At 40.5% G+C, this 13,846-nt stretch overlaps 1 protein-coding gene across 2 annotated transcripts in view; it reads left to right on the top strand.

Annotated features, from left to right (window-relative positions):
* Positions 1–13,225, top strand: part of gabra3 (gamma-aminobutyric acid type A receptor subunit alpha3) — a 118,527-nt gene extending 105,302 nt beyond the window's left edge. The window contains exons 10-11 of one of the 2 annotated variants that reach the window (XM_086309586.1): positions 6,519–6,557; positions 6,703–13,225. In XM_086309586.1, the coding sequence (XP_086165712.1) occupies positions 6,519–6,557; positions 6,703–7,011 (348 nt within the window). In that variant the 3' untranslated portion in view covers positions 7,012–13,225. The remainder of the gene's footprint in view (positions 1–6,518; positions 6,558–6,702) is intronic. The other variant, XM_086309587.1, reaches the window with a different exon arrangement.
* The last annotated feature ends 621 nt before the right edge of the window (positions 13,226–13,846 follow it).

Here is a 13,846-nt window from a genome sequence, read left to right as displayed (position 1 = left end):
ACTGTGCTGAGCATGCAGTTGTCATGATAGATAAAATAGAATGGGGTCACAGAGGGAGACGTGACACTCCTAACACACTGCCTGCTAGAACGAGCTACTGGAATCCAAAGCAGTCAGGCACTGCATATATTTCCCTTTTTTTTTTTAGCAAATTTAGAAAAATGACTGTTAATGAGCACGAGCTACATAAGCAAAACCTCTTCTTCAGGAGAGAAGTTTTAGCTAGTAAGTCTTTTTTAAAAATCTAGCCCCGCAGCCATCAGAGCTAGGGTTTCAGCCACCACTCCTACCGGAACCAAATGATGACTTCATCACCCTTAGGCTGCTTTCTTTTTTTAGGTCTCAGATATGATCCACAGATGAGTGTGTGCGCACTAATTTACTTTACTGGTTATGGAGCATCGATGTAGTTTTCCTTTGCTTTTATTCGACCATTTTCTGTGACAGGCAATCTGCCTAATTAGCTCTCCCCTCTCCGGCTGAAGGTGAGGTTATTACAGAAATTAGCCGGTGGGGAGTTTGGTTGGAAAAGCCTGCATATTCTCAGCACTCTGTGACACATGATTGGACACTGCTATGTTGGATATCATGTGCTGTTTTATCAGCAGAGGCAGAAGCACTGGCTGTGGGTTGCTCTGCTGCGGCCAAGGGGTGATCGCGGTTTCGTGTGTGCGTGTGTGTGCGCATGTGTGTGTCTACGCACCTGCAGTACATAATAACTTCATCAACATTTTACCAGAATAATTCATTATCTCTTATTAGCACAAGCACTTGCATGTCAGTAGAATGTATTCTGGAAGTTTTGATGCACTCAGGTGGAAAGAACAAAGGTGAGTTGACATTTCTGGAGGCCAGGGGTGCACTTTTGTACTTTTTCAGTCCCAATAATGATAGAGATACTTGGGTGTTAAGCTGTGTTCCTCACTGCAAGGAGGATACTTGGAAGCATTCTTTTGTACAAGTTTTTTGATGTAGCAAGCATGAAATACCACTAAATTGCTGACCCCTTGTTGTTGGCGTTTTCCATGCGATGCTATATTAACAAATGTAATAGGCCGCCTACACACTAGACCCTACAGGAACTGCTCTCCTAAAGAAACCCATGTCATGAAGCTCCTGGTGCACCATTTTTGTGCTGATGTTAATGCCAGAGTTAGCAGACTGTTGGTGGCTTTCACACCCTATGCACCTCAGCACATGGCAGCCCCACTCTGTAAATTTACGTTGCCCGAGTTCATCCAGTTCTCAAGATTCTCACAGCTCTTTGTGGAATAGCTTGCAACTTTTACGAACTGACTTGTTGCCATCATGGCACCCTATTACAGTGCCACACTTGAAATCAGTGAACTCTTTAGAGTGACTCATTCTTTAACAAATGTTTGTAAAGGCAGACCGCATGGCTAGGTGTTTGATTTCATAGATCTGTGGCAAAAGGACAGAAAACACCTGAATTCAAATGTTAGAATCCTTATTTTCCATATAGTGTACATTAACACATCCTTAAGTGAAATCAGAAAGGTCTATTTCATGTTTATATATAATATCATAACTAAATGACATAATTATTAAGAGAGGCCACCCATGCAACTAGCAAGTTCCTCCAAATTTTGATAGTGCAAGTGCCTCTACCTAAATACACACTTAAATGCTCACGTCAAAACGTGTCCACAGGAACACAAACAGGGACATCGTGGCTCCCTATAGACAGTCTGCACACTCACATACCCACATGCTCACATACTTGGGGCTATTTATTACGCCAACACTTCAGCTCCAGTCTTAGAGAGGGACAGACTGTCACAAGGTTCAGTTACACGCACACATGCACACACTGAGCTCCAAACAGCAGGACACAGCAAGGCACAATTACCCCCAGGACACTTAAACACACTCATCAAGAAATTCTGATGCAACAATTTTCAGAAGTTACAAAGACAAGGTCAATAGATGCATTGTATTCATGGAGTATTTTTGCCTGCAGCTATTGAAATGACTTTGAATAGTACACAGGAATCTGTGGCTGCTAGTGAATTATGTGCTCTGTTACATAAGGTTCATAAAAACATGCATACAGCCCAGTGCTACATACTGTTCCCCCAATAATTAGACCATATAAATTATTACCTACAAGGACAATGGAACAGCAAAAAAGAAGAGAAAATTTGCTACATTACTGTGCAGATAGCATCCATAGTCTAAAAGACTGAACAGTTTGGGATGGTATTATTAGAGCTTAGAGGTGTAAGTGCAGAACATTCACTGATCAGTATGAAAATTGGTTTTAGAAGTTTGGTACACAGCCTTCATAATGTACAGCAAGTTAAATTGAGACGGCCAAACACTTTTAGTACTCACTGAAAGTTTCACTATAAACAGACATAAACTGACCTCTAATTTAGCGACCATAAAATTGCAATTTATGTTTTCTAAATACAGGCTAATAACCACTTTCATTCAGGCTTTCTTCTCCAGACTGGTGGAGAACTCTAAACATAGTATTTCTGTTGATTAAAAATGCTCTTAAAGGCAGCACCGCAGGAACATTTGAGAGTTTTCTCAAGTTAGCCATTCAAGTTAACTCAGGGGAAGGCAAACAGGCGGTTAGCAACTACAGAATCCTTTGTTAGCACCCACCTGTCATTCAAAGCGGCTACATACTTATTAATTTGAAGCTCCCTCTCCAAACATACATACCGTAGGCCTCTTATACAATTTCCGTGAAGATACTATAGTGGCCAGAATGGTAGCATCTGTTAGCATCTGTTAGCTGTTGAGGACAAAAATATAGCATCTGTTAGGTATCAACTCTAAAAATATACTGTCTGCTAGCAATCAAAGCTAAAACAATAGCGCCTGACAGGTACAGTGGCAAAAGGTATAGCGGTCATTAGCTATCGAGGCTAAAATTGAGTGTCTGTTAGCTATCGAGGCCAAAACTGATTTTTGTAGCAGGCTGTGAAAACACAGGAGTCTGTGTGGACTTGCGTTTGGAGCCAGTCTCAAGTGGCCATTATAGGAAATCAAGTTGTGGTTTGGCTTCATTTCTCAGGACTGGTGTTTGCCACTTCGGATACACATATTCATCAGCCAAGTCATTCTACTGTCGGACATGACACTCACCACTGGCAGTGACTGATGGCTATCTGCTGTGTTCCATCCATTTTGCAGTCGATCCAGTTTCACAAATTTTATGATTGAATTTCTGCTCTTTAAAGATGCGTGACGGGTAGCCATATTGAGCTATATTGTTACTACAATTGATGTATCCCTGATGCGTGATATTGTAGTAATTTGCCTTTCCTGCTGACAGAAACCTCCAATAGAGCAGCTCATTCTGTGTTAGAATTAGGGTTGCCAACTCCCTGAAAAATAAATAAGGGACACCTCGTGGCCAGGGCCGGGCGACCGAGTTGTCTTCACCCTTCCCAGTGTGGTGAATTTTCTAGCTCTTTTTTTGTGTGTGAAATTATTTTTTTAACCATTTGACTTGAAGTTGATTTAAGTAGATGCATATTCTATTCTTTGTGATATGAACACATGTGAAACAAATGATCATTTAGCCATTTATTTTTAGCTCAAAATGACAACATTAACACAGTAAAACAGGTCTCTTTCTTAAACAGAAGCCTGTCATGCTTAACTTTTGAGAATATAAGTAAATCTTTCTTTAAAAGCACTCTGTCCTGCTTAACTTAAAATAATAGAAAACAATAGAAAGAAAAATATTATTGTAACAGTGCACATTTAGTGCATTTAGTACAATTGGCTTCAGTTGAGGTATTATTTCAGCTTTTCTAATGCTAATCAGCTGCTCCTGTTTGTAAACCCGCTTGTTCCCATGATTACGCATCATAACTCATCATCATTATTCATCTATGTATTACTTTTATGTATTAGTCATCAATTTGTTGTAATCATCTATCCTTGCAGTTGTTTATTACACAAAATAAATTATATTATCACACTTCTGGCCACATAGCGCTGATATTCACTGCACATGCCCATATTAACGTTTTCCAGCCAGGTGTTTTCCTTTTCCCATTCTTCCCTTTCTCTGAGGGGAACAAACATTGCTGCTCTAATGCTGGGCTCACACTGTGCGATTTTTGGCCCATTTTGAGCCGATTTTTGAGTATTCGGACCGATTTTGGCCTTCATCGTGCGTCGTGTAGTATACGTGGGGTAAAGAGAAGTGATTAACACCTCACGACCAGCTCCCGATCATCAATCGCTCGTGAGGGTCTCACCACAGGGGCTCACACTGCTCACGCGCAAACGTAAACGTTGGTGAAAAAGACGGAGCAGCACGGCTGTGCAGCGTGTGATCTGGACACAAGCGATGGAGGCACAACTTGTAGAACTTTGGAAAGCTCATCCGAGCCTTTTCGATGTGGCATCACAAAATTATCACGACCACAACAACCGTGAAAATAGTTGGATCTACATCGCTGCTCAATCACAGCTGCCTGATCAATGTTTTTCATTAGCAGTTTAGCAAAGTTGATGGTGGTGGTGTGTCTGTGTGAGTGAAAGACAGAGAGAGCGAGCGACAGATTTTCTGTTATAACCTTCATGTTATGGAGGCACAGTGTGAGCTCTCAGGTCGCATCAGAGCATCGGGCGGTATAGTGTGAGAGTACATCGTGACATACGAACTTCTAACCCCTGCGAGTCAATCGTGCAGTTTGAGCAGGAGCTGAATAACGTGACTGAAAAAATCGCACAGTGTTTGCCCAGCTTTAGGTGTACTGTCATCCGAGACTTGCACCGCAGTGTCGGCGTTTGTTCCCCTGTTGGCCATGCTTCTTGTTGTGGTCATCTGTTGTCTTCCGGTATTTTCTCCGCAAGCGACCTTTCCTCGACCAATGAGATGAGCGGTAATCTGAATTGTCATACTCGAATTGTCATAAGTGTGCTGTCAGCTCATTGGTCACAAAGCAGGAGAGGGGCTGGGAATTATGTTTTCAAACAAAGTGTTAATTCCATTAACATTTATAGACTACTTTTGATTCTCACTGTATTACGGGACAAAGTGCGTCCCTTATTAGCTCAATACTTTTGTTTCGAAATACGGGACGATTCCGTATTTTAAGGGACGGTTGGCAACCCTAGTTAGAATCAATATCATTGAAAGGTACCTGGTTATCTGGGAGCAAGAGTGTGACTCTTCTGTCTTTCTTTCTTTTTCTGTTCAAATTGACTTAAGATAGCAGGTGCTTCAAGCACCGGTTTAAAGCAATCAACTGCCTGCAAGTTTGTTAGCTCTCCTCAAGGTTGAAGGATCATACTCATCCTGTTGCCCTGCTCACTCAAGGAAACACACTTATGACAGTAAATATATTTCCTCCTCAATCCTGCTGCCTCCAGTACAAAGTCAAAAAAAAACAAACAAGCAAAACCTACTGGCAGACATTAAAAAGGACTCCCTGTGAGATTTACACGCACTCGAGACACTGAACATAGCCACGGCACATGTCTTGTCATGTGTAAAACCATTGCTGTGCCTCCATTCGTGAGTATATGTGAACACTGAGCATAAAGACCAAACAAAATATTTGGTGATGAGCTGTGCGCTGTAAGAGATTCACCGTGAAGCACTTTGGGGTAGAGGGGACATTAGTTATGCTAATTAAAAAGATGGAGAGAAGCAAAAAGGAAGGAAAATTAAATGAAGCTAAAAAAAAAAAAAGTGGAGCAAAAATTAAAACTGGGCTCAAAGCAAAAGTGAAAAGGGGGAGCTGTGAAAGTGAAAATCTGTTACAAGACACGCACTGAATTAGTTTCTTAAAGTGGCCACAGTGGGGATGAATGGTGTGAAGGAAATTACCACAGTACAGACTCGCACACTGGATGCCACACAGGAAACTAAAACTCTGCCTGGTAATCAATCTTAGTGTCCTACTTACTCTCCCACATCTACTGTGTGCGCTGTACTGTTCTTCGCTAGGCTGACAGGATCCTCTAGTGATGCAAGTTTAGCTATTTGAGCCAGTACCAATTTAGCAAATAAAATTCTGGCTCCCTGTGCGACTTCAATATGAAAGACAGTCTAATGATTTCCCTCTAGTAGAACTAAGACGGCAGTCTCTCCAGCCAGCTTTATCACACAGAGCCTTTGTCGTGTTTGTTGTATCGCAATCTGTTTGCCTGCAGAGGTCTGGCTGCTCTCATTGATACAGTTTGTCAGACATGTTTTCAGGCGCTGTTATTTTGCTTTTCCTTCTAATCCTGCTCTGTGCTGCTACTGCTACTGCTAGCAGTATCAGACGCCAGTCCAGCCTGGTTCTGCAATGATGCAAATCAGAACTGTTCCTATTCCCATACTCTTAATTTCATCATGATTTTCTTTTTTTCGATCTTGGTCCTTTACGTTCTGCAATCCAGATTTGTATGATGCAGATTTGATTTGACGGTATGTTCAAAAGTAGTTCCAGCTAGATACTGATGAATACAGTATGTAAGTTGGGTAATTTTAATATAATTGGTAAACTTTTTTTCTTTTCTACTTTTCTTTTCAGGAACCGTTTCAGGCTAACATGGCCAGGATTAAAGATATGGTTAGGCTTTTGTTTTGTTCTTGTGTGTGTCGTGTCTCGTGGTGTTGCTTCTATTTCCTCTTTATGAGTTCAAATGGAAGTATGGTTGAGTCTGGTGCCCCCCCCTTCCTAACGACCTTTGCTTTACTTCCTTCTTCCTTTTCAGAGAAGAGAATCTGCGACTTTGTCCAAAAAGGCGAACAACACCTTCAACATTGTCGGAACCACCTACGCCATCAACGTAGCTAAAGATCAAGGTTTAACGACCATTTCCAAGAGCGCGGGAGCATCGGCGAAGCATCCCTATATGCCTGACCCCTACATAGAGGCCAAGAAATCCTACAACCGCGTCAGCAAAGTGGACAAGATATCACGCATCATTTTCCCAATTTTGTTCTTCATCTTCAACTTGGGTTACTGGGCCACATATGTCAACAGAAAGCCCGCTATCATGAAGGCAAACAACCTAAACTGAGTCTGACCAAATGCTCGGCTTGATTGGGTTTGGTTTCGGTGTGCCAAGTCCATTACATCTTTTTTTGTGCGTGTGTACGTGTGTGCGCGCATGTTTTGTGTGTCTGTTTTTTCTTAGGCATCTGATATTTTGCACGTCCGTATAGATCGAAGGCAAATTTGACCATACAGTAGATTCACATAGAGTAGTGGACCGTGGAGGAAGCACATTGTCACGTCAGTCTGTGTTTGTGCAGCATTTCTTTTTAGTTTCGTCCCCTCCACACTTAGCTCTGGCCCTGTTCTCTGTTGTGAGTAACCCGGTGATCTTTGCTGTACCTTTGACGGCTTGCTGTTTTGTAGAGTAGTCAAATTGCATTTTCCACCAAATTTGGACATGTTTGCGCTTTTCTTATGATAAGTCAGGGCAAGCATGCGTTCAACGTTCTCGTTGTAGCTCATTACCAATAATAAGACTGTCACGTGCATTGAGTTGAGATATGCATGCAGACATGCACACGAACACATGCATCAGAAGACACCAAGAGAGCCATTTGCTGGTCGCTTTACTGTTATTCTGTTAGCTGGGGGCAGCCTGTGTAGGTCCATAGGAACATCGTTAATAATCGTCAGTGTCTGACCTTCAGCTTGCGGTGAAGTTCAACAGTCCCAATACAGTATTATCTGCAACTGCTTTCGCGTCTCATTGGGCTGCCTGTACATTTTCTAGTTCAGTGGCTCTTTGAGGTTTAATTGGCTATGTCCTACGACAGAGAAGCTACGTGCCTTGGTAAATACACACATCACGAAGCAAAAAAGGCTTTGACATGCTTACACTTGCATTTCCACACATATAGACGACGGTCTGTGTGTTTACATTACATACAAACATTTACAAACTGGCATCCATGCTCTGCAGTGTAGTGCAGTATGGGCTGTGCATCACGCACCGCGCCGGGGGAGATGGGTATAAAGTGTAAATGTTTCCCATGAGTGCCGAAGGCTAACAGACCTTTCAGCACTAGTGAAAAGCTGAAGCAAAGATATTAAAGGATATATCATAGTCCGTGTGCCATTTATGTTTTGACATCTCTGTGAGCTGAGCAGTCATTACAAACTACCGCCATTACCTCAGACTGAAGTCGAATTCACACATTATTTTTTTTCGCCGTTCAAATGCAAATAACGTGACACGTTTCACAAATTAAATCATAGCAGACACTCGCCCTTTAAGTAAACTGTGAGCAGGCACCTTGAAACCTTTTTTTTTATTGTTTTTGTTTTTCACCCTTATTTTGTTTCCATCGGTCACCGTAGCCACACTCATGCACAAGCGTTTTGATTCGTGCTGTATTTTTTGCCCTTTTATACTTTATCGTGTAAAGTCGGTCGGTGTTGATTTGATTGTCTCCATATACTGTGTTTTGTAATAAAAGTCGAGTCACAGTCATGCAGCATTTCTGAACACATTTCGGAGACACTGCCATCGCTGGCGACAGTTGCATTGCAAAATTCATAATAATAAAACAACAACAAATTGTTCTGATTGCGCCAAAGAGCCACTAACGATGGAGCGATGATCGCTCGTGCATTGAATTTGTCTCTGATTTGTTTAGCGGTGTCTGTATTCCTGTGACACTCTGTGTTATGTGTGCTAAGCATTTATGCAGGTGTAACTCTAAAGCCATTTCTGTTGCTTTTTATGCTAAGCAAACTGTTTTTCATCATGTTAAATACCTGCTCTGACAACCACTGTACTCGATACTCTTTCATACATTAAGCTTACCATTTTCAGTGGTAAGCTTAGGACAGTGAGTGAACCGTGTTGTGGCACCTGTAAAGGTTTGTTAATACAAACCACGTAGAAGTGTTCAGTCATAGCTTAATGCATGGTGAAGTCTGTACACGTTTTTTCGTCTTTGGCCTCAAATATTGGTGTTTGTCACTAAGGAAATAGGGCTTGGTATCAATGTGTTGTACTTCATCCCAGTTACTCATAACCTCTCATAACCCAGCATCTGTATAAACACGCATAATTCCAACTATTTGTGCATACTAATGCAATGTTTATGCTTTACAGCTGGTACAGAGTTTTGGGAGTGTTTTTACCCTTATTTGGTCACACACGCACAGTTCGCACATACTGAACTGGCTCTGCAGTCATCTTAAATAATGTTAAGCCAGTTCATACATGAAGATACAGGACAACAACAATACAATAGAAAATTTTGTTCCATGATTGAAAGAATTAAGTTAAGTACATCGAACAAGTTGTGAATTTAACCGACATATAACATGATGAAAACAAGCTATTCTTATCAAATAATGTGTATAATTTAACACAAGATGTATTATTATATTTTTTAAAAACTGATATATAATCAAATGAAGAACAAATGAGATATTTACATTTTTATTATTATAAAATGTAATCAGTGGCTATTTGTAGAGCACTGACTCTTTTAGCCATTACGATAAATCAGTGCGTCTAATTTCAAGCCATACATATGTGGACATACACACAAAGCTAGACCCTATCTCTCTCTTCCACATGCAGCTAAATTGCAACAGCATGTGCATTTCTTTGTAAACCTTATACAGACATTAGAAACACAGTGGCTATAATGGCAAAATAAGGCGTGATACTAACCTCTGCACTGAAATCGAGGAATAGAAATTCATTTCATTTCATCGGGCAAATTAAATGTATAATAACAAACAGGGTGAAGCACGTCGCTGTGTCTTAATGATACGTATTACCTCTAAATATTTCTGAACACCACACATCATCCCGGCACGGTATAGCTTTTTTTAATCCGATACATTTCATTGATTTATACACTTTTCAATGAAAACACCCTGTTTCCTCTTCTTTATTTCTTCTTTTTTTTAGAATTTAGTCTCAAACAAAATGATCCATTTTACACATCCACTGAGGGTTTATAAACCCTGCTGGCTGCTGCTAAACAGCATTAATGTTTGTGTATGACTCTTCTGGGTAGTGGGATAAATGTACTGTAGGTACGTACTTCTAAGCAGAAACAGTCACTTTACTTAATATGCCCAAAGACCCTTGTCATGTCAGGATCTGGTATAATGTGATAACCAAAGATCAATTTGCTTTGTGATTTCATGTGTACTACAGCATTCATAAACTCATGTCTAACCCCATTCACAACATGAAATTAGTGTGACTGCCAAGCTGTACTGACTGTACTGATCAAGTTAAATATTTACAGAATAACATACTTCTCTACACCTCTTCAATTATAAAAAAAATTTAAATCCGCATATGTTGTGTGTTTGTGACTAGCAAACAAGGGTAAAACACTTCCGGAGCTATAAGACCACGACCACTTCACTCTGCCGCTAAACTACAGCGTAATCATCGTCATCCAGTCTGCTTGGAAAGACCATAGCAGCCAACACATGTCATAGTGCAGAAATAGCAGTTTTTAAAACTAGAAATTGTAAGAAAAAACTGTGTTTTGAAGAGTCTGCATGTACACCTGTGGTAATTGTTTTATTTCGTTTTGATTGATTGATTGATTTGAACATTCCTGGGATGATTTCGATGAGCAGGACTCCACTGTACTGTTGCCATTTAGGCTCTGCTATGATTGTGTTAGTCACGTGGTAAATCCTTTTCTCACAGGGCCAGAGTTAACTTCAGCAGAAACATGTCATCCATATGAGATAGAGTATATTAAGACTATATTACTATATTAATATATTTATGCTATTCAGTACAGCATTAAATATTCTATGTTTTATACGACGTAACCTCAACAGCATTTATGCAAAACTCCTGATGCGTAGAAAGCTGTAGATAAAATAAGCAAACTAAACAAATGATTCAACTAAATGGCAACAATTCTAATTGCGCAGAATAATTGCTCAGAATAGTACTAAGTTGTGAATTTGTAGATATTGTGAAATTAATTCCGATAGTTTTTGTGAATATTGATATGTCATGTCATTTATTTTTACATTTGATAAGTACTGCTGTCTTACATTGAGCTCTGTAACACTACGTGTTATGGTATTATAAAGATGTACAGTAGAGATAATACTCATCGAGCTATTAACACGATCCGTACCTTGTGTGCACTTTTCAAACCTAACTGTGAATAAGCAGCTGTCTGCAAGCAGAGTCGTACACACTGTGTTCTCTCTCCAGCAATTTCACTGCATGTCTCTACGCATTGAGAGATCAAAGACTTCCTCTACAAAGACAGCTCCGGGAACTTTGTGGACTTTGTGTTTTCGTTAGGAAGTGGTCTCTATATGCTCAGTGACTGGACTCTGTGTTGCCCTCTGTCATTCGTGTGCTTACTGTATGGGATATAGCAAATGGAAATGAGGATTAAAAGGACCGTGTATTTTGTCTTGGAGTTAAAAGGCCCTTCTTGGTGACATCCGAGCCTCAAAGGTGCACGCTTTCAACACGCTGGACTCACCTGATGCTCCTTTAGAGGCTCATTTGACGACTATTGTTGTTTAACCCTTTGTGTGTTTGTCTGTGCTGTGCATGCGGGTCCTTTTTGTTTGTGGTTGATTAGGGGAAAATTCAGTTACAGCCTGAAGACATCCTACAGGGAACAAACATATTGCACACATTCAAGTCAAAGCACAGTCACCTAAAATTTATTATATTTCACAACATTTATAGCCACTGTAGATTACACACAAATCAGACAAAACAGCAAGGGCACAACATCTGGCTTAAAGTGTATGCTGACGATTTTAATATATGTCATGATAAATAGTCTATATTTAATGTTGTACCTCATTTATATGGTTATTTAACATGTGCTGCCTGCTATTAATGAATTGTCCAAATTAACAGATGCAGTGTTATTCCCATACATTTTAATGGTCAGGATTTATGAAATTACAGTTTTCTATTACACACAAAAAACTGTTGGTAGATGTACACACACTGGAGGTTACCTGTAAAACTTGATTTAATGCTGCACATTGGCCAGAAGGCACATGAGCCAGACATTACATTACACACATTACGTTACAAAGTAAAAAAAAAAATGCAACCCTCGAGAGCCTTTCACTATGAGTAAACTGCCAAAAACTGCCAGACGGCTTTTAGAGGGGAGGGAGGCATCAGTGTTACAAAGAGTAACTGCAACTGAAGTGACAGCAGAGAATTAAAAATGAAGTAAAATCTGCACAGCACAAGAGTTTTGATGATGAACATTTGATGAACACTAGCTTGTGTTTTTGACAAAGGCAGCTGTGCTGTTGTCCACAGACTTTGAAAGTTGTTGCTGTCTGGCTGGAGTCCAGTTCTGACTGCCCTGTAGGTGCCTTCAACTGCACAGGAACGGCGTCATGTGTAAAACTACAACCTTTAAATTTAGCTACAACCGCACGCCTGAGAAAATTAGACCACCACCCCGCCCACGACATAGACACAAAAGGTTGTTTTCATGCTTGTGCAATGATAAATGAAGTTACTCATTAACACTAAAAGGATATTGTGCGCGCTATCTCTTAGCCCGTAAAGTGCTTTGTTTTTCTTTGTTTTATTGTCTGCGCGCCTGTTTTGTTCATCTCCCAGAGCTCAAACGTGGAAAAAGGCTTTGACTACAGCAACACTAAAGACCTGTTCACACTCAGTGGAGTGAACACCATCTTCCACTGGGATAACCACTCCGTTTGCTAAAATGAGAGTCCCGACACACATCTCGGAACAACGTGATGACACACAAATGTTTTGTGAACCCAGTGGAATTAGCAGGACACTGAGTAAAGCATCAAAGATAAGTTTTATTTTCACTTCACCAGTGACCTGACATCACACAAAGGATGCTTTTCTTTCAGTAAGATGCCAAGTTGCATAGATCGCACATGCCATCAGTAAATTTATTGTATAATTTATGCAAACTGGAGACCAGTTACTATGGTAAGCCAGTAGATGATGACACCTAACTTGCTAATAGGGCTAATGCGCTTCTTTTTGTGACGTGAAGTTGGTTTGATGAAGGATGGAACTCACTGATGTAAAAAGAGAAGAAAGAAAAAAAATGGGTTGCTGTGGTAAAGGACGCTCATCTCTAATTACTTGTGAAGCAAAGCTGTTAGGCATAAGCTCTTTTATTTTAACCTTTCACCTTTCTATTACACAGGGTTTGTGTGGGGCTGCTGACAAGCTGTCTCCATCCTTTTGTCCGGGAATCGCTGTTCTTTACAGTAAATAAAGTTAAAGTGCTTTCATGCTTCTGCTAGTGTGACTGAGTGTTTGGTCAGATAAATGTCTGATTTCAGTTAATGAAAACCATTATAGAGAATAGGCTACTGAACCTCAAGTCTAGTCCACCAAAAGCCACTCAGGGGAGTCTTCAATCTCACAGACGTGCAACTCTGCACAAGGGACAATACCGTCAGAATGCAGCTAGCTCAGGGGGGTGACTTTAATGTAATTCAAAGGTGCAGAAACACATCTTAACATTACAGCCAGCCAGCTCACGTGGAACAGATTCATATGAATGCAGAACGGACAAGGTTAATAGGGTTTGTGTAAACCCCAGCCTAGTCATTGCCTGAAACCAGACACACCACGTTTAGAACAGCAAGACAGCAAAAACAAAGTGGACCAAAGTCACATGGATTATGTAGAAGAGAGGAACAACTGCAGCTGACATGTGACCACTGCAAAACAAAGCACAACCAAACATCCCAGAGAATTTGTTTCAATTCAATTCATTTTCAGTTTAAGATAGATAGATTGATAGATTGTCTCCATGAGCAAGCGCTTGGTGACAGTGGAAAAGAAAAACTCTTTTAACAAGAAGAAACGTCAGGCAAACCAGGCACAGGGAGGCCCTGTCATCTGCCAC

Source organism: Aulonocara sp. 'chitande type north' Nkhata Bay, linkage group LG10, assembly GCF_057382095.1.
Source record: "Aulonocara sp. 'chitande type north' Nkhata Bay isolate Kocher_YH1m ecotype deep benthic linkage group LG10, A_spYH_male_GT1.1, whole genome shotgun sequence".
In the NCBI taxonomy this organism is placed as follows: domain Eukaryota; kingdom Metazoa; phylum Chordata; class Actinopteri; order Cichliformes; family Cichlidae; genus Aulonocara; species Aulonocara sp. 'chitande type north' Nkhata Bay.
The sequence above is the reverse complement of the archived record's forward strand: the minus strand, read 5'-3'. Positions and strand labels throughout refer to the sequence as shown.